We start from the raw sequence: 22,799 nt of genomic DNA, 5'->3' as shown, positions 1-22,799 counted from the left end.
AAGCAATCTTTAAATTTATAATCTACATCTGTTATCCTACAGGTAATTCTGGCAGTGATACTCGGCTCCGTAGCTCTCGTCTCAGCCGTAGGCAACAGCCATACCCATCTTTGTAAGTATTTTACTGTACATACTAGTACATGACTTGGAATCGGCCATATATACATATATGAAAATAAATATTAAATAAACAAGTTTCAGTTACAATCTTGTTTGTTTAATGTATATCATATATATATATATATATATATATATATATATATATATCAATCACCAACAGAGCTCAAATACACGTGTTTTTGATAATTAATTGAGAATATAACTTCTACTTGCTAACGCAGTTACTTGTTGAACCTAACCTAAAATAGTTATATTTACTTTCTATATTATTTATTTGTATGATTTTAATTTATATTTTTTAGAATAAAACAGTAAAATGACGTTTTATAATTCTACTCAATGGACCAACAGTTTTGTATGAATAATTTTGATAAATGTGACTAATTTTTACCTTTGAATAACTTCTGTTATTCATTCACTTCCTTAGTTGACTAGTCCTCAATTTAATGTGTGTTACACAACGGTACTATTAAAATGTTTTATTTAACTATTTGAAAATTAAAAATCCATTGTGACAATAATGATGGTATCCTGACTGTTTATAAAAATGAAAACTCCGTAAAATTAACTGTGCACAAAAATCAAAGCCAATCTTTTTTTAATAATGCTGATCATGTTTACTTTAGCAAACCATCTCGGGTATAAATATGGCTACGACATCCACCACGACCACCATGCACCTTGGCACGGTTACGCGCATCCTCATGGGTACGGTGGTTTCGGCGATGATCATGGTCACGTCGCCTATGGCGGTGCTGACCAGTACGGTGGGTTTGGCGGCAACACCGGAGGCTTCGGTGGCGCTGGGTTTGGCGGTCTTGGAGGACTCGGAGGAGCTGGATTTGGTGGAGGACTGGGAGGAGCTGGATTTGGTGGAGGACTTGGAGGAGCTGGATTTGGCGGTGGTCTTAGGGGCTGATCTGATCTCAAACAATCTTGAAATAAATTAAAACTACCCTATTTACTTTGTGTCAATTATTATGAGTCCTAAAAGTAGCAAACTTCTCAAGGTATTCTGATCCAAGGGTTTTTAAAAATACGAAAAAGATGACTAAGAAAGGAGGGCGATGGCTAAGTTATTATGTAAGAGTCATATTGTGTATTCGAAGTTTAAACACGCATTTACTGTACATGGTATTTAAAATTTGACAAATTATTTTATAAAATTATGAATTTTATAAAGCATTAGTTCTGAATACTGCAAGGTAAGAGTACCTCACACCACGTGTCGCAAAACAGGTTCGCCAAGGTTGCATGCAATATATCAAATCGATATAGTTCAATTCATTCTCTAGACGTCCTGCGTACTGATAGACATGCATACGATCTTAACAAAAGTAATGTTTTCCATCTTTCTGGCAGACAAAAGAGAAATGGTGTTCGTCTACTGGGTGATAGGCATCAACGACACTCAGCCAAATTCCATGGTTGGACATGCACAACCATAAAACACATTATTCTCTATGTAGGAATAAAGTTTCATGGAAAATTCAAATTATACAGATTAATTATTCCTCGAAATATCTTACCACATGATTTACTCACATTTTTTTCTGAAAGTACTGTTTTATAACAGTGTTGAAATAAGAATTCTTAGCGAGGGTACTACAAGTAAAATATTGCCACTCCAGTCTATTATACCTTACCTTACTACTGTATGAATAAAAACAAATGACAGTATTTATTAAAACCTCACATTAATGAATACAGTTTGTTTACAAATTTATTAATTCACCTACTGTCTCATTTCCATCATGGTTACACATAAGACCAACTTAAAACTTTAGTTTAGCAAAATACTATGGAGTGTATATACTATTATGTAGTGTACTACATCACTATATATCATGTAATGTCATCGAACTCAATGTTCCTCATACATAAATGAAGCATTATACAAAGTGTTTAGACTATTTGTCAGTTCGTTTTCGAGATATCGTGTGGTCACACAGACAGATAGACGAACATACAGACAGACATTGATTTTTCCAACCTCATGAGTGATTGGTTCCACTAAAGTTTAGCCAATAACTAGTACCTACATACACGGTTTATTATCTAGAAATACTAAGACGTTGAAGTTTCTTAAACTGCTTACAACAATAAAAAAAGTATATAAAAATGTACTATATTGCTTAAGGAATCATTAATTTCAATAAAAATCTATTTCAGGAATGATAATGACAAAGTGACTGTTTCTGAACCGAAAAATAAAATTGAGTTTCTGTTACTGTTACCCAATTTGATAATATGAAATTTCAACTTAGGATTGCACTTCATATTCCTATATTTTTGTGTTTATTGCATAACTTAATTATCTAGAGTACTAAAACATATGGAATTAAATGTTAACAATACTAAAATAAAAAAATAAGAAAAACAAATCCTCAATTACACTACGAGTTTATTTCATGGGTTAGTTATAATTATCTGGTAGCGGAATGATGTTTCCATCACTGTTGGGGAATTCGAGCTTTGAGGTTACCAATGAAAAATGATTTTTTATGATTGAGATTTTAATTGCAGTTTATCACTAACTTCATGGCGGCTTAATAGTGGCTATGCTGTGATAATGACGCACTGGATAGCAGGTTGTTTACCTGCAGTACCTTACTTTTTAGACTTACTCGGCCTTAAATATAATCAACATTTTTTACTTTGTAGACGGTCGAGACATTGTCATGCTATAGATAGGTCCACCTCCTGTAGAGTTTCCATAATAATACATCCATCATGAAGATATCGGGCATTACATCTCAGTCTCGTCACCTTGGAAGAATAACATAATAACATAAACATAACATAAACAGGTTAGCTCTGTTTAGTCTCTGCCAGTCAAAAAGGAACAAGGAATGGTACTGCCTCTAAATTGGATTTGACACTAAGGAAGCTCAACCTAATCTAACAGTCATTCTGTGAAGATAACTTAGTCTCATGCTTCAATTCTTTCACTCGTATTCCCCATTTTGATATCTGTTAGAGATATGTCGCTCTTAGGCATCCATAGGGTTACCCATATGTAAGTTATATATTCGTTTTTGCTGTACCCAGAGTAGGTTCAACTGGAAGAAATCACTCACGGAGCGGGAAAATATTATTTCTGTCTATCTGTCTGAACGATATATCGAAAACGATCTGACCTATAGAATTTTAATTATGCAGGAAGCTTCATATTTATATTAGGAACATTGCATATAAGTATGGGACATATTACTCCATGGCGTTTGGCTAAGCGTTAGGGAGTATTTTTAGATTGGTCTGAATGGTAACCATTGTGTCAACGAGAAAATAGAAGAAAAACGTGTTTGGAAAGAAGCTCATTATACTCAAAATAAAACATTAAAAAATGTGACATTTTCACGTGTAGCTTAACTATCCCAAGACATCCGACATAATTTTATGATGACTTGGTGTGTGTAAACTTATATACTTGTATTATATAAACACTGATATTAAACGAAATTTAATGAACACGATAATATGAATTGATCATGAGTCAAGATAAATTGAGAAAGATTTCATCTGTAGATGTAATTTTGCATGAAAATTCATTCATTACTTCAAAAACTTCATTAATTCTACGATGAAGCGTCTCCAACCCTCACTTTGACTGAGCGTCGTTAATGCTTGAGACTTAGTAGGGTGACACGATATCCCTTTTGTTTACCGGAGGATGTAACAATTTTCTTTGCCATATGGTTGGTTGTCTTTTGTTCTATCTGTCAATAATGAAATGAGCAAAGACTTGAATTTTTTCATGGAAACTCAGTGAAGCCTGTTACGCAACGCGTGGTGTGGCATATTGCTACCTTGTATAATTTCATAATAGTAAAAAGCTATTACTCAATAGCTTTTGGTAGTACTTTTGTATTGTCAATGTTTGGATTTGTAAGTATTTATTTATAGTTTAATAATTTTCGCTAAATGTAAACACAGATTAATGAGAATAAACGCTAAAAACTAATTAGTTTTTGGTATTCTTGAAATCTGTGGGGTGAAGGACTGTATACCATTTGAAGGTTCAAATAAAAACAGCTTTCGACTGATTGCCTAAGACATTGCGAAAGTTAGGGAATTATTGTATTTGCAGTTAGGATCTACAGTTATTGAGATTAAATCTGAATCAGATAATGTCGACCTTGGGAAGCTTCTTTCCACAACGAAAAATTAACCATGGGTTATCTCAGAGTTTTTTTATAGACCCTGTTCTTTTCCTAGTATTATTAAATGCTATATACTTGTTAGGTAATCTACCGTTGTTAACAAGGGACACGAACGTCTGCCCAAGAACAGATACACCCTAGATACAATTAAATAATGTAGATGCATATTAAATAGCGTGAGTAACAGACAATAAGGTAAGTGTGATCGAGGGGAATATCTCTAGAGATGTTAAAAAGCCTAAAGACGAACTTTTTGACATACGTAAAAATTAAATGGCTAGTTCCACACCTTATGGGGGAAAACCCATGGATCTGGCTATTTGCTTGACCCGGCTAACATTTTTATTATGCACTATACAACTTTGATGAAATTCTGTTGGTTTTAAGAACATCGAATCCAGTATCATATCCTTCGCTCACCTAAATTTCCTTGCTGCTAACAGCCAGTAGAGTAATAGTTGTGAACCGTCTGTGTATAGAACATAATGAATGTATACTTCTTATCAGAGATGAAGCATAAACTTACAAACAAGGGAAAGCCGATACTATGCCCTACTGGAGACTCATAAGAATGTGTGTTGTATTGGCTTTGAAAATGTTCCATTTCCTTAGTTCTGCTGTTAAATTTCTCAAGTTAAATTAGACAGAATGAAACATAACTACTTGGGACGACGTTATAACCACTGGAGAAATGCTAGAGCTTAATTTTATACACTTCTTCCAACCGACTCCATGCCTGTGTAGTTCAGAAGCTGAAAGCTAATTTGCACTATATAATCATAAAATCCTTGTTTTCCTTTCGGAAAAAAGAATTTCTACTGAGAAATAAATCGGTTATCTTGAGCCGTATTTTTGGTAGAAGCGAGTTGGCATTAATAAGGTTAAAAATATTAATAAAATATTAATAATGTTAATAAAAATATTTCAATTCATAATTTCTCAGCTTGTCACATTATTTGAACATGTTACATTAGCGCCAGTTAACCATATACAGGCTGAATGTTTAGATACAAGTTTACTATTATCGGTTTCTGTCGGCATTATAAGTATTGTTTACGTAGATACGTCAACCGTATCTTAATCTTAATCTTAATCAAATTACTGTCATTTTAAAGTATATCATGGCAAAAACATTTCCTTCCTTGGAAAAATTACGTTTTAATATTTTTAACTCTTACGAAACCATGTCATATCAATATAAACCAGAATTATTCTGACAGACGATCTATGTAATTCTTTGGAGACATTCCTCTATCGATTTAACGAAAAACCAGGTTGCGTACTTATACAGTACTAATTTGTTCTCAGCACAATGACTAGCAGTTTTATTCAAGAAAAATATTGTCCACGTGTTTGTTAATTTTGATTAGTAAATTGTTAAATAAGTAAAAACCACTCTTAATCCAGTAAGAAGAGATATGTATTTAGATATATTTTTTAGGAGTTATATTTTTAAACATTCAACATTTTGTTGCGGCACTCAGTTATATCGTGTCCTAAAATTGTATCATATGAAAAACTCATATGAATTTTTTTTAAGGAGAAGCCTATGTCCTGATTACTGGTTTCATCAATACTATACCACAAATCAATTAAATTTTAAAAATAAATTATGAAGGTTCGGCATCAGAACTGTTCCAATTAGTTTCAAAATAAAAATAAAAATATCCGAACTGACCCTGCTAAATTTCATCTGGATTTTGGTAAACATTATGCAAAATAAATTTGAATTTATAAATGTGATCTCTTTAAAATCGAGGGCTTTGGATTTTGTCTACAAAAATAACAGCAATTATATCGAGAGTCCAACATTTACCTTCTAGATTAAGACATTGATCCTACTAACGGCGTTTTTGGAGAACACGATACTATGAACATGGTAAAATTTTGAACTAATAACCTTGAAGCGATAAAGACTTAGTTTACTAAATATCACCGAGTTAAGCAATGATATATGAGATAACAATGTGTACTTCAAGATAAATTTCACCATATAGCAATGTGATCTTGCATCGTCCGTGTATCATTATCACATCTAGTCCCATCATTAAGTGATTACTTGGAAAGTCTTATTTAGAATATTATTACTTAACTGGATCGAAATAATGTATACAAAGTATATAGTTATAAATTTATTTAAAACTTTTTGAGATCAACCTCCAAAGCCTCCACCAAAACCAGCTCCTCCGAGACCTCCAGCGCCAGCGCCACCAAATGCACCTCCTCCGAGACCTCCAGCTCCAGCGCCACCAAATCCAGCTCCACCAAGACCTCCAGCCCCAGCACCACCGAATCCTCCGTACTGTTCAGCACCGCCGTAGGCTACGTGACCATGGTCATCGCCGAAACCTCCGTACCCGTGAGGATGTGCGTAACCGTGCCAAGGCGCATGGTAATCATGGTGGATGTCGTAGCCATATTTGTAACCGAGATGGTTGGCTGTAATTGCATTATTAAAATTAGATTAAATTCGTGCAATATATATATATATATATATATATATATATATATATATATATATATATCTTGGTTATGTATCTACAATGTGGTTATCATACACGGATATCACTGTGAAGAATTACGAAACGTCCTTATTGACTTGTATTGTAATAAATTGAAATAATTAATCGTAAAATAAGGATGTTTAAAAAAGTTAGATATTTCAAAACGTACTTACTGCAGGATTATAATGAGAGGTTTACCTTCTCTCTGACGCCTTAAGGCGTCTATCGCAGTTAACGCGTTAAATTACTGAACAATATATGTCTATGTATAATACACGTAGTTAATAATATGTGTCATGGTTGTTATATAAATTTTACAGTTGTGTTCTATATAATAATGTCATTTTATATATGAGGTTTATTAAGATGGAAATAGCCTTCTTTTTTTGAAAATTGAAAATAAAATTAATAGATAATTATGAACGTAACGATTTGAACTTAATTGATTTAAAATAGAAAAAAGTAGAGCACTAATAACTGTGAAATTTTGTTGCTGATCAACTAGATATTAGTATCTTCATTACTTACTAGTTATGTTTTTTTTACAAAATTACGTAAGGCTGAATCGATAGTATATAAATATAGCGTATAAACAGTGCTGAGTACAAAAACTTACAAAGATGGGTGTGACTTTTGCCTCCTGCTGAGACGAGAGCTACTGAGCAGAGGATCACTGCCAGAAACACCTGCACAATAATAAACACCTGTATAGACCACTTTATCATGTAAGATATATTTAAGGTCTTTTATACTGCACAGTTCATTGCCTTGTTAGTCCAATTATTTTTTCTTAGTGTCTTTAAAATTAGGTTGTCGATTATATTACTGACCTAGTTTCAAAGTCTTCCAAAGAATATTCTACATTATTTTAAGAACAACTTTAAAAACTTATAGTACACTGTGAAAATGTCATTAGTGTTAAATATTTTTAGAATTGGGTAATGCACATTTATTTGAAGTTAATAACATTATTAAACTGCACGAGTACCGATACTTCTGAAACAGTTGTGGCTTTCTACAACAGCTTATTCTATAACTTCTTTCACGCTTTACAAAGCATCATGCACAATTTACTCATAAGTATGTGTTCTGAAATTCCCACATTTCCATCAACCGATATTTTGTGCTAGAGATCCATAGTAATTATTTACATATATTTGAGACGGGCATCTGCGTTGCGTCGTCTTCAATTTGTCTCGAGCTCTATTGTCACAGTCAAACACATCTTGAGCTTTGTCACATCACATAAAACGACCATAGCAATATATTTTACTCTAACATTTTCTACATCTACAATCTGTTGTGTTTTAACTCTTTATTACCCGAGCTTTAGTTAAGCCTTTAAATCGTAGTGCTGGAAGAATTTATACTTCTGTCTGTCTTTTCGGACGATCTGTCTGTCGAAAAGAAACTGTTCAATATACGAACATTTGCATCAACCTTCATTTATATATGAGGAAAACTGTGTTCAACGATGATGCATGCCACTCTATTGGATTCGGTTGAACGTCAGCGAATACTTTTACATTAGTCTTGTGGGTGACCATGATTGAAACAAGATAGTAACGGAATAAATAAATTTGTAAATAAATTGTGAACAATAATATGAAGTTTTAACAGGTAAAATGTTATTCATACAGTTAAAAAGAAATATAATAGAGAGGAGTCAATGTTAAAGTTGTTGACAATATTTTACTTCAATGCACTATAGGTTTGTTTGTTTTCGATACCTCAAGCGGATAGACAGGTAAAAAATTGAGATATTCCAGCCCCTCGCTAACACGAACATAACGGGCAAAAACTGTAAAATTTAAATTATAGGACAAATAGAAAATGTGACGCAATTAATCTAGTTTAACCAAATAAAGATAGGAAAACCTAGTCTTAGGTAAATAAATGTAAATAGACTTTCCCTTAAAATATTAAGAAAACAATTAGATTAAAAGGGTTAAAATCATTTATAAAGAAATATTATTATACAAAAGTTATAAAAAAAAACACAATAGTCGAATCTTTGCCAAATTCAAAATACTTTCGTTATTTGTACATTAGGTGTTATAAATACTTTTAGTGTAAATAGTTCAAGATTATGCCTATTTTTTATAGTGATAATACTCCTAATATAGATATTATAATTTTTAGGTATTACTTAATTACTTATGGCAACACAACTTGTAACCTACCTTGAGAACCATGTCGAGACTGTTGTTAACACCAGAGCCTGGACAGTTTATATATTCACCGAGCGTGTACGGCCAGTGACCACATGAGCCGGTCAATGTCATAATAACACTCATTTTCTGTATCAGTGATTCCATAAAGCCTTTCTATCTCGATTATGAAGGACATAATCAACAATGCAATATGTGACATGTGTAGCGACAATACGCGTTAAAACTGACACAGATTCGTAACAAAACATTTTACACAAGAGTGTGCACTCTAGCTCTGTCTCTTTTGGGGTCATGTAAGCTTTTAACAATAAAAATACTTTAAATAGTTGTAAGTATGTTGCTTAAGTATGTGATAACATGAGCACATGTATTTCTACAGTCTATAACCATTACAGATTAATTGGAAATTACCTAATTCAGATATATAGATCGGCATGTTTTTTTAATTGAATTTTTATTACAGCTAAATACTTGTTTAGATTACAAGACGACATAATTTCTACTTTTATATGGGTACAGTTTCTGTTATTAACAGAAATACCTGTAATTACTCTGGAATTTATGGTAGCTGAGATGGACTTTTGTCAATATTTAACGCTATTTCATGTTGAATAGGTTTTGCTTTTTTTGCTACTAACCACTACTTATGAGCAAAATATAATATTTATTTATTACAAAAATTCTTAAATTAAAAGTAAATCAAATTAATGTTAACACAAATATCCGTTTTAGTTTTAATAAACTTTAATAGTTTAATATCTTTTTTAGTTTTGCCTTGAATTCTTTTAATATAAATATTACTTTGAGGTAATTATAGGGTTCACTGATCATTGTAGAATAGAATAAAATCGTATTTATATAATATTTATTTTAGATTTATGTATTAATATTTATATATATGATTTATTTTTAACTAAAATTTTTTAAATACAATAAAAATAAACTATATACAACTATGCATGAAAACACAAAAGAAAATAAAGCTGTAATTAAAGCATTAATTAATGTTGATTCTTTTAATATATTTTTAATGAGAATATAAAAACAACAACATTGAAAGTAGTAACAGCTGTTTTTAAGTCTCCAGGTTTACAAAACCCAAATTAAAGCGACATGCTCTGTAAAAAATGGCTCAGAAAACTTAAAATGTAATACAAAATACAGCACTAAATTAATTATGATTGAAATAAGAATAAATGCTTTTATCTCATAGAGCTTGCAAGATGCGGCCGGCAGACCGTACAGCATTACTGCTGTTCTTTATAACTCTCTTTGTAGCTGCAATCGCGTTGAAAGCCTTTTAGTGACTCTATAATAAAATTATTTATGAAATACTAGCTTACCCTGCGCGCGTTGCTACGCCACCAACTAAAATAAATTTGAAGGAAAATATTCAATAAATTTGAAGGAAATATTCAATACACACATATACAATTCATTTTGAGTCACCTTATTGATTTTGTTCATTCCGAAAAAATTGTGACATTGCAGCGTTTCGATTAAATTCGATATTTATTGAAGGGCTGTGGGATACACAATATTTCTTGTTTTTCCATCTGGTGCGTAAACAAATAAATCAGAAGGTTTTCCAACGCGTGAGCAAGCCACATAGAGCTGCCCATGTGAGAAGCATGGATTCTCCAAATTCAATCCACATACTTGCAACGATTGTCCTTGTGCTTTGTTGATAGTTATTGCGAAAGCGAGTCGCACCGGAAAACTGCAAACGTTTAAATTCGAATGGCATATCTGTTGGGATCATTGGGATACGTTGGTAACAGTACGTCTTCACCTTTGAATTTTCCAGTCAAAATTGTTGCCTCGATAACATTGTTCATCATTTTCTTGACTGAGAGTCTGGTTCCGTTACAAAGTCGTGGTGGATTTATGTTTCGAAGAAGAATGATGGGTACGCCAATTTTCAATATAAGAACGTGCGGTGGCATGCCTGGCAAATCAAGCGAATTCAAAAATTCAGTTGGATAGTTGATAACTTCGTCTTGATTCACCACAGTATCGATGGACTTATATATTGTTGTTTCGCCAGGTATTCCATTCTGAATATTGAAGTTAATGGTATTGACATCGATATTTTTGGCCTGCTAATATAGCACGCGTACTGAGGCCACTGAAGATTTTGTAGCTTTGTGCAATGTTTGGAAAAAACTTTTTGCACCAATTTCATCTATGCTTTTTGTGATCTTACAGAAGTTTGCTGGCAAGGTGATACATTGCGTAGATTCATCAATTTGCACTCGCCCATTTCCAATATCCATCAATTGTTTTGCAAAATTTTCAGCCGATGCATCCTGTTGTAAGTTGTACACGCATGTTGGTTTTCAAAATCAATTTCTGTATATGGCGCCATAAAACTGATGATTTGAGACATGCATTAAGTTCGTCAGCGGGTGTTGAACGTGGTATAACCGGCAGCGTTTGTCGAAAATCACCAGACAATAAAATTGATGTGCGCCACCAAAGATCTGTTCGTTTCCTCTCAAATCTCGCAGTGTACGATCAATTGCTTCCAATGCTTTCTTGTGAGACATTGTACATTCGTCCCATATGATAATTTGACACGTTTGGAGTAATTTGCCCATTCCAGAGTTTTTACTGATGCTGCATGTTGGTGTCTCAGTGTTTTGCAAATTCAACGGCAGTTTCAATGCTGAATGCACTGTTCGGCCACCATCCCAAAAGAGTTGCCGCAATTCCAGATGATGCAATGGCCAGTGCAATATTATTTTGTGATCGTATGGTTGTCAGAATGAGTGAAAGAAGAAAAGTCTTCCCTGTACCACCAGGCGCATCTAGGAAAAATAGTCCACCACTCTGTTCTGTAATGGCACGCATAATTCTGTCATACGCAATGCGTTGTTCTGGAATCAACTGCGGAAGATTTATCTGAACATATGTCCCAATTCGACAGTATCAAAGTGTGTTTTCTCGTTGCAAATCACGATCGAAAAGGTTTGTTCGCTGGTCGGTTTGGATCAGGCATTCCAGTTGCACCAGTGCCTTGTTAGTAATTGCCAAACATATATCTTCAATCAAAATCAATGCCTCATTATACACGTTTGGAGTGAATTGAATGTCCGAATTTTGATTCGCAATGCGCAAAACGATGTAGAATTGTCTTCACTCATGTTGTCCTTGTATTTTTTCCCAAAGATCGTTTGGATTACATGGGAAACAGGTTGTTAAATTGATAGCAAATAACGTACCGTATTTGCTGTGGTCGAGCAGTATTCGATGCATCAGCGAGTGCAGTGTCCCAATGGGCATCATTTTCAAGAAGATTTAGTTTCTGGCAAGCTTGATGATAAGTGGCGCATAACTGACCGTTGACTGTCCTTAAATCTTGGAAGGACATCGGTCCACGTACATTGATTAACAGCAATCGCAAATAGAAACATTCGGTATTGTTCGGGTGAACAGTGTACAGACGACCCAATGCGTCACTGGAATACAAATTGGGATGTCCTTCAACTACTTTACCTTGTTTGCGACGTTGAAACTTTTTAGCCGATGCATTCCACGTGTAGAATTTCGGTACCTCAGAATAAGTAGTAGAGTCTTTGCAAAAATGATCATCTTGGCACAATGAGTAAAATGCAGTTAAAGTTGTTGCCGGTGGAACCAATGCTCTTGCACGTACATTATCTGTTGTGAAGTACACGCGTTGTCCATTCTCGAGATGCACTGCCAAATGTACTACTGTTGGATGTCGTTCATGGATTGGAAATGATAAGATGCGCCATACTGCTTCATTTGCTGCTAATGTAGCGTCCAAGTTGGTATTGGTTGATTTCATCGAGCGGTGCCGCTACATTCCCTACTCCCGAAGACTGCCATGTCACTTCCTTTGTTGACATACTTGCAAATGTATTTAATCGACTTTACTGAATTGCAATACTCAACATTAATGTGTGCTTTGAAGGTCTTTGAGAGCAAATGGGGAATATGGAACAACCCAACGATTATCGACTTTCGACATTAACGTTTCGTACTTTCAGAACGATGGATTTGCCGCCATCTTCAACTGATCGTCGACGATACAGTGGGTATCCGTCATTGCCAGTAATGGTCTGAGAAAAACCAAGTTTCTTGGGTATCGTTTCGTGCATTTCCATCAGACATGCATGGTGAATTGTTATTAAATGCGCCACATGGACCATGAATCATATTTTTGGTAACGACGTCGAATAAGTTTTGAATCAATGTCTTTATCTGGTATTTCTGCTGAGATGATTTGGTCAACTTGATTTGGCGTAATTTTATTGACCTAACCAAATCAAAATATGTGCATGTGGCAATCCTCTTTTCTGCCATTCAATGGAATATATCCAACAGCGTACCTCTCCAAAAACACGATGCTTGATAATAAAAATCCATGAAAGATTTCAATTTTTGTTTAAATTACGCGTGCGGTAATGTCATGGCGGTCCGAAGATGATTGTCCAGCTAACAGAAGTTCATTAATTTCATCCCACGTAGGATTGCATGTAAATGTGATGAACAAATCTGGACGACCGTATGCGCGAACGTATGTTATCGCATCTTGTGCATATTCATGCATGTGCTGTGGACTTCCCGTGAATGTCGATTGGTAATATGACCATTCTTCCTAATTCGTTTGGATTCTTGTTACCATCATTAACGATTGCGTCTCGTAAATGGATGTACTCTTCAGACCGCAACTTGGTTTGATTCAATCGAATATATATAAGAGTCGTTCGGTTTCAATCTTCGCGTACATGTCGACAATGTATTGATGGAACAATTGTCGACATTTTAGTATGTGGTTCTCAGCGTCTTGACGAATCATCAATCGATACGAATAATAATTCATAGCACTGACTTTCTTATTCGTTTCCTCGTCTGTTTGTGGATTTTCTCATTTTGATGTTTAAATGATATCCATCTTCTCCTCGCCAAAACAGAATCGGATACTGTAATCCGTCGTATGAACGATGAGTTTCGGAGACTCGTTGAACGTCACCACTTCTGCGATGAAGAATTATGTCGCGTGATTCGAATTCTTCGCCACTTCATCAACTGTTGGTGCATTTAAATTGTCTTTCGTATTGGCCAAGGGTCTTTTATCTGCTCGAATTACAACTGCGTAGTCATCGGCTGGCATTTTGTTGAATGGCGGTTTTAAACAACTGAACTAATTCATTGTGTTGATCGAAAAAGGCTTGTAACGCAGCCACGATTTCTCGTTTAGTGCCTGCATTGTAATGACATCGTTGTTTCAATTTGTTCATGACTGTTTACCATGAAATAAATTTGAAGAAACTTGTGATCTGCGTCCGGCAATGGTAGCAGCGATCCGGCCACGATGATAAATTTGCCCTTGCACTCTAAAATGTTGGCATGTAATTTTCACGCACGATGTTAGTTGCAACCGAACGATGTCATTTGAAAACATGAATTGTATTTGCGAATATTTTCCAAGAAATGCTTCGATTCACGTGTAACACCTGATAACAAACGTTGATAGTGGTTCGGGTGGTGGATGTAATTCTGGCAGTATAACTTTTCCATTGGCGCAGCACATTTCCTGGTGTTTCATTCTTAAATTTAAGGGCGCCACAATACATACAAATTTTATCCATTTTTCCAATGACGACACTTGGATGAAGACTGTAATAATTATTACTATCATAATAGAATGCAGCAAGATTTAAATCAATGTGCAACGTTCGTCTTGATCGAACGTTGCTTATTTCTAATATTTTGCAGCCTTCTTTCCCGTTGTTCAGTTGTCTCAGACGAACGGGCCTGAGTAGTACGTATTCGATTAGTTTCCAACCTCAATTTTCGTTGTTCAGATGATTCCGTCGAACGGGTTTCAGCGGCATGTACTCGAATATTTTCCAGCCTTAATACTCGTTTGCTCGTCTGATTCTGAGGCTCGTATTGCTCTTTTCTTCCGAGCTTGAGTGTGTAGATCGACCAATTGCTTGTCGCTTTGGAGGCATAATTGTACGGGAACAACGTAAAAAAATGCGTTTTTGAATTTATAAGATGTTAATCAGCACTCCGAATCACATAATGTATCCGATCCAATTGAACCGGCTGTTCACACACGGATAGATGCTTTCTAACTTTATTAATATTATTAATATTAATCCTTCATAACTATTTAATTGTACTTACATTTTAAATAATTTGACAGCTCTATATTTTATAATATACAAAGAACAGCTGATTAAAAATTTGAAAAAGACGTTAACATATGTTTGCTGCAATGCATTTCTTATGGGTATTTCTGTAACCAGTGGGGCGGAATCCTGAATCGGGAAAGGGATAACATCAATGGGCATAGCATATAAACCTTCTCCGTGGAAAAATACATATACGTACAAATTTTCATCATGATCGGTCCAATAGTTCACGATTCCATAAAGGACAAACATACAAACATTCATTTTTATATATATAGATGAACCATTTCAAGTTATATAAGATTAAAAGTTATTTATATATGTATATATTATATTATTAATAGTAAGTGCTACATATTGTTGCTTCTTGGATTATTGAGAATTGGCTTTCATTGGGCCGGATAAGAAAGTGTACAACGTATATTTTTTTTTTTAAGGTTGATTAGTGACATTTAAAACTAAAATAAAACAAAGTAAAATGTGATCTAGAAGTATGTGCGCTGCTATTAATAGAATAAACTTGTTATTGAATTAACTAAGTTTAATTTTATTCTGAAAATAAACAGATTTAACGATGTATCGGTTATGTAAAGAACATAATTTATGAAAAAAACGAATTATCACGACGAATGATCGAAGTATCGCGTGGACGAACAGACAGACAAACGTACTTCCCTTTGTTATTTTGAACCTAAAGCCAATAACATCCTTCAGGCAAAGAGGAACTTAACTTACAAGAGTCGGTTTTATTACAATTCTATCAAAAGACGTATCTACTGGATTGATGTCTTCCAGCTTTCGAGTCAAGGATATAACTGTAAAAAGCTTGTCTGTTGATAATAAAGCAGATCTACCGCCAAAGGATGTTCAAAGTGTTTTGCTATTAAGTGAATCACACGGACGGCGTATATGTGGTAAATTGAATTTATTGGTGAAACCTAGTTAAAACTGAATCTATAGTGTTACCGGGTAAAGAATTTGAGTGTGTAATGGAAGGCAACAACCTCAGTGGCCGCAAACTCACAAAACAGGATTATGTTGTTATCTTGGCTGGTACGAACAATGTTCCTGACCACTTGGTTGGACCAATGTTCCATTGCGATGGTCTTTGCGTGTCTCTCGGATGAGCACTGGAGGGTTTGGTTGACACCAACGTTAGTGTATTGGGCTTTCCCAAGAGATTTGATGCTCAAAATCTAAATAATGTCATTTGTGGTGTTAACCGTGATCTTATTGCTACGGTTGGGAGTCATGCTCATGCTGACTTTGTTTCCCTCGAGTCTATCCCAAGTCGTTTCTTTACGAGGTGCATTTTAACTAGTTCGGGAAGCGAAGGGTTGCGGAATTCATGGCCAATGCTCTACCGCGCTGTTTTGCGAAAATCAGGCCTTTATATCCTGGGCTTGGATCTTGAGGAAGTCCTCACAATGGCGTAAAGCACAGATCCTATACAACAAAATGGAACAATGTTATAGAGTAGAACGAATGTTTAGTACCCGAATTGTGTAAAATTCAAACTTCGAATCGAAAACATGGACTAATTCTCAGGCAAATTATAATTTTTTGGAACGGGACAGGTTAAGGAGCAAGAGAAACTACATTGGACTTCTCCTCTGAGACAGGTGTCAGTTACAAAAATGGAGCTTTCACTATTTTCCACCAGAACATCTGTAGGATTCGAACAAACCCTTCTAGATATACACCTGGAGAGTGACCACCCTGAAATAATTTGCTTATCTGAGCACAATCTATCGGAATTACAGTTCGAGTCCTTCTCTCTTTTGGAGTATAACAATCTGTCGGCTTTTTGTTACCAATCTCGGCAAAAGGGTGGAGTATGTATCCTGGCAAATAGTAATGTGGTTTGTGAACGTGTCGATGTGTCCAAGTTTTGTTCAGAGAGTTCTTGTCAACTATCCAAGTCCAAAAGCTTTGGAATTGTGAGAGTATTATAATTGTTGCTGTCTACAGAATTCCTGGATATAATTGTGAAGAATTCTTCCCTTTGTTTCGCAACTGTCTTGATAGAGTTGTTCGGCGGAGTCATAGACTTGTTGTTATTGAAGACTTCAACATAGATCTATTGAGTAATTAGGCATCCAGTAAACATTTCATTCATATCATGAAAACATTTGGTCTAAGATATACCATAACCTCTTACACCAGAGAGTTTAGGGTTCAAGAACTGCAATTGACAATCTCTTTACTAACGTTGATCCTAGCTTGATAAATTGCAATGTGGTGATAACTGCGTTATCAGATCATTATGGCCAGGAAGCTGTGATCGTCCTCTCAGCTAAGACCATACCTTTGCCTAAGTTTAGAATGACGTAAAGGATAACGTCCTGCAATATCCAAATATTCAGGCATTTTATAAAAATTGAAACATGGAGTAGTGTGTTTAAATCAGTAGACTTCAATGATATATTTAATAAATTAAAAAATCTAATTTCTTATTATTTTGAAGCAACTTTTCCTCTGACAAAGATAAAAATACGCTCTCTTAATTCTTCTAACAAGATCGTCACGAAGAGTCCCAAATTTCTAAGACTCAAGGAACAGCTACAGTTTTGGTATCCCTTTACGAAGAACTTAGAATCTTTACATCCCTCCAGATTGGCATACAGAAAATTAAGACGTTCCTATAAAAGTGCAGTAAGGATGTCTAAGTCGGATCAAATCCTGAGTAGGATTTCTGAATCAGGAAATAAGTCAAAAACCGTTTGGACTCTCATTAATGACAGCAAGCCTTCCAGAAGAAAAAAATACTGTTTTCTCCACTTTGCTTTATTCTGATGGTAATGCTGTTATGGATCCTCTCAGGGTTGCCAATATGTTTAACGACTTCTTCTCGACTATTGGTCAATACCATATCACTAGTGGCAGTATTTCTCTTGGCCTAAGCGAGTCAACACAATCTTATACACTACAATCTGTAACCAAGTCGTTGTTCTTGTCCCCTACCACAGAGCAAGAAGTATCGTATGTGATACTTTCTTTAAAACCCAAGCCTTCTTGTGCAAGTGATGGATTATCGTCTAAGATTTTCAGGCAGATCCATGATTTAATTTCTTCCCCACTTGCTTATTTGATTTATTTTTCTTCTGTGGGTGAATTTCCTACTTCACTAAATCACGCTCTACTTCACTAGTCCACCCTCTGTACAAGAAAGGAGCAAGGAACGTTTTGTAGTAACTTCAGGCCTATTTCGTTGGTTACAACCTTTTCTATAATATTTGAGAGAATATTTCTGGATGGATTGGTGTCTTTTCTGGAGAGGAATGGTGTTCTTTCTTCAAGCCAGTTTGGTTTCATAAAAGGAAAATCAACTTCTGACGCAGATGACTCTATTATTTAATTTTTGACACAGGCTCTAAACTCGGTCAATTCAGCTATGGGATTAATTTTCGAATTGACCAAGGCCTTTGATATGGTTAATCATAAAATTTTGCAAGAAAAACTCCACCTACTTCGCATTAGAGGTGTATCGTACTCTTGGATTTCTTCTTACCTACGTGGGAGGACGCAATCAGTTCAGCTTCATTTTTTGGACAGCTATAGCAAAGATGAGCCTCGTCAAAATCATGTGAGATAATAAGAGGAGTCCCGCAGAGTTCAATACTGTGACCAATCCTGTTTCTCTTGTTTGTGAATGATCTCCCAACTGCATTACTGGTCCCAATGCCAAAATTTGTATTTGTATGTAAGACGATACATCCCTCACAGTGAAAGCCCCAAATCGCTTCGACCTCATGATTCTGGCTTTTTAAGCAACAAACAAACTATCTAAGTGGTTTCGGCATAACCAGATTGTAGTAAATAATGAGAAAACTTAAATGATTAACTTTTCTGTCAGAAGTTCTCAGGATTTAGAGCATATTTAATTCCGTTTGGGGGATGAAGAGATTTCGTCTGGTAGCTCTAGGCGTTCAGATAGACAATAAATTAAGTTTCCACGATCATATTGAGCTCGTCTGTAAGAAACTAAGCTCAGGGATTTTTGTTATAAGAAATCTATGAAAGTTGCTGATACCAGAGTGACCTTGGCTGCTTACTATGGGCTTATGTACCCCTTTCTCACATATGCGGTAGTTATTTTGGGATGTGAAAGTGTACGCACAAAATTCATTTTCAAACTCCAGAAAAGGTCGTTGAGAGCGGTTTTTTGGGAAACCGTGTAGAATGTTCGCTTTTTAGGGAGGCAAAAGTTCTAACACTACCATCGATTTATATCCTGAACTGTGTGACATTTGTTCACAAAAATCTCCACCTTTTCAAATCTCACAATCCACAACATTGTCAAAATCTACGTCACGCCTATTTAATTACCATTCCTGCCCACAGAACAAGTTTTTTGAAAGACATTTATTAGTCAGCGGCATTAAAATATATAATGCTCTCCCAGACTCTATGAAAACAAAAACAAGTCCTTTTTGAGAGGGAGGTCAAAGGGCATTTGGTACAGCGGGCTTATTACAGTGTCAGGGACTTTTTCCAGTGTTCTGAGCTTATATTTATTTATTCATCAACGGTATCCATCATTTTTACAATGATAATTAACAATATTTGAATAACTAATACAATATAGGCCTACTAATACTATATAAATATACAATCATACATGCATTAAATATGTAGACAACAACTAAGACAAAAAAGCTTTTTTTTGGTATATTGAGCTTTATATTAAGACTAGCCATCCGCATAAGCTTTAGTTTGTTTTAGCATTAACAAAAACTTTAGTGCTATTTTAATTAATCTGACTTTGTGTTTATATTTAATTTAATTAGTTTATTCTGAATCACCTAATTTAATTAACTATTACATATTATTGTTGGCGCTATTTTGCAGTGTTATTCTGACTATCAATAAAGAATTTTTGATTTATGATATAAAAAAACAGAAATTTTTGTGCGGTACACACGGACGTACATACGTAAGAAAAACAACACATTTTAATAAAGCACTTTCGGTTCCATAAATTTTAGTATGTCTAATTTTATTGTATAAGAGTATAACTATATGTACCCGTGTATGTTTAAAATATTCAACAATGCTACTCTTATCATTGTGAGTTATTTTTGACGTGACAACGTCTTAAATTAGGTTGCGGCTCGGAGTCACTCATGAAAAAGTGTAACGCCCGGTAACGTTACGATGCCCGTCCAGTGGGTCCGCCGCACGGGATCCGCACGGGATAAAGCAGATAACTATGTTTATTCGTGAAAATGTGGAGTGCTTAGATTCGTCATTTACAACAACTACAACAATAAAGGTAAATAATTGTACACTGATATTTCATTATCGTAAACTATGATTGATTGATTAATTGTTAGATTGACACAAAAGTTGAGAAGCTGAGTTTATAGGTTATGTCATACTATTGACAAATGTTGATAGTGTTAAGTAAATTATTAGTTTAAATCACTCTGCAATCAATCGTAATTCAGTCGATTGAGAAGAAACAGCGCGTATTGCTAGTCAAACATTTAAAATAACAAATTATAACCTCTAACCTGTCATAACAGTGCGACCAAACAAACGAACTAAACCGACCAATCACCACGCGCGGAGTTAGAATTTAACTGTGTTTAGCAAGAATTTCAAATTCCAATTTTAGTAAATGTTTTATTCAACTTTACCATTTACAATAACAAATTTTAATTAATTTCAAATTATGTACAATGTTTTAGTAAACAAAATATATTGCTATAGTTAAAATTTGTGCAATTCTTATTTTCATTCAATTCCTTGTTCCTATTGTGCAATTTAATAATATTCATATCAATAAATATTCTACCGAGAAAAAGACGTTGTCACGTAAAATCTTCGCCCGTAAAACCGACTTTACAGGCAACCATAATTTTTTATCTGTTAATATCTATTATCTGCTCACGTTATTAGACTAGCAATAGTAATTAAAATATTTAGCATATACCATAAAACAGAATCGCTGGTATAACTATGCCAGCTGTAAACTTCAGCTGTATAACTATGTGCTGTTAATTTGAATACTGATTTTAGCTCTAGTTCACCTTCCTCTTAGTGCAGTATCTGGATTTTACGCTGTCACAGCCTTACTTCTGGACTCTGTAGTCATGTTCGGCTGAAGAGAACAAATTTGGCGACGAAGAAGCTCAAAACGAACTCTTTAAACCAGAAACACGTAGACTACAAAGTATAAAAATATATTTTAATCTAGGTGAAGGGTTATTCTAATTGTATTATCAGGTGTACAGATGAGTGCACTACGATGTTTCTGACTCAATATCTAAGCATGGTGTAACAACCAAGTTTCCTACACATAATGTAGCTTTGGTGGATATGGTTTATTCCATGTAAAACTTGAGATAAACTGTATATTGAATCAATTCTTCCAACCATATTTACGTTATGTGTATCTGTTTTTAGTTTTCAGATTCATGAAGTTAATAGTTTAGTGCTGTTATGAACTACGGGTTTTATCTCATTTAGGTATTTTGGTCACTAGTTTATTTGGTCACTTTAAGATTTATGCAATGAAAAAAGAAAGGACCTGTATAGAATCTTGGAATATTTATTTATTTATGTAATCTTTTTCGATGGCTATGAACTGTCGGATGTTTCACATTAATTAAGAGCAGGGAAAGGGGTTTATTTTAATTATTTTAAATGAATTATGCAATTTTGGTGATTTATTCTCAGTGAAATTCAAGGTTACTCCGATAATGACTTTTATAGGGTATGAATGGAATACGAGATGAAATTAATGTGACCAATATCCTCTTGATATATTTTCTGACCACTTCACTACTTGATTTTTGCTGAGGTTCACTTTTGCTGAGTATTATTTTGGAGGAATCTACCAGATCTGGTGCTGAAAAGAGGAAGGCTATGTGACGATAGAGATTTCTTGTAATCACTATTACCGATCTCAGCTCTTATCTCAAGACATTTTAGCTTCCGGATAAGATTTGACGATGATCCACATCTCGGAGGACCTTTAATAATGCCTTAATCTGCCATACTTTATCTGTAATACTTCAAATATATAAAGTCGTCTACAAATAATTCTAATTCGATTTTAAAAGAATTATAACCCTTGGCAGGTTAGCCATTTGGTGGTGCGATGATTAGTAGAGGCGGGCGATCTCCCTGTAGCCGCCATAATCGTCCTGGGAGTGGCGGGCCGGTCACTAGGGTAGATGGACTGCGTCCATCCCGGGTTGTTGGCACAGCGTAAAGATCGCATCTAAATTTTTGCGGTGCAGATGGGCCAGTATATCATGGCCGGTGGTGGTTCTGAAAGGAGCTACACCTCTAGGTTTCGGGGTATGGGTGAATCTATTAACTTTGACCAGGTTGTTCCTAGTCCTGGCTTCTCTGTTGCGTGTCCTTTTCGAGGTGTTTACCTCTTGCCTCATTGCAATCTTGGAAGAAGAGTAGGAATGTGTGCAGGGTGGTGATGAAGAGTAGTGCATTTTTTGCTATGACTTTGGAAACCACTTTCTATTAAGTTGGAGACTCTAAATTAGTATGCGTTTGTTTTCCTGCAGTCGATGTACTGCCTGAAATTATCGCAGCCTGACAGTCTATTAGAAACAGCTTTTTGGTTTGGTTCCAAGTTTTCCAGTTTTATAGCAGCGATCTCCCGTCATAATTCTTGAGAGGCGCCCCAACTGCTAT

The 22,799-nt window shown here is 35.0% G+C and overlaps 2 protein-coding genes across 2 annotated transcripts; one reads left to right on the top strand and one right to left on the bottom strand.

Moving 5' to 3' along the window:
- Positions 1-40: 40 nt before the first annotated feature.
- Positions 41-1,084, top strand: LOC124358663. Its single transcript, XM_046810967.1, has 2 exons — positions 41-112; positions 747-1,084. The coding sequence occupies exon 2, from the start codon at positions 768-770 to the stop codon at positions 1,068-1,070; it is 303 nt and encodes a 100-aa protein (XP_046666923.1). The 5' UTR covers positions 41-112; positions 747-767; the 3' UTR covers positions 1,071-1,084.
- Positions 1,085-6,435: 5,351 nt separating this feature from the next.
- Positions 6,436-8,982, bottom strand: LOC124358249 (glycine-rich cell wall structural protein-like). The gene is made up of 3 exons (XM_046810543.1): positions 8,971-8,982; positions 7,404-7,473; positions 6,436-6,722 (listed from the first exon to the last, which is right to left on the bottom strand). Exons 1-3 carry the CDS (start codon positions 8,980-8,982, stop codon positions 6,436-6,438), a joined length of 369 nt encoding a protein of 122 aa, XP_046666499.1.
- Between the last annotated feature and the right edge of the window lie 13,817 nt (positions 8,983-22,799).

The sequence above is a fragment of the Homalodisca vitripennis genome, chromosome 3, assembly GCF_021130785.1.
Source record: "Homalodisca vitripennis isolate AUS2020 chromosome 3, UT_GWSS_2.1, whole genome shotgun sequence".
NCBI classification, from domain to species: Eukaryota; Metazoa; Arthropoda; class Insecta; order Hemiptera; family Cicadellidae; genus Homalodisca; species Homalodisca vitripennis.
Note: the sequence above shows the minus strand (reverse complement) of the source record. Positions and strands in the feature narration are given on the sequence as shown.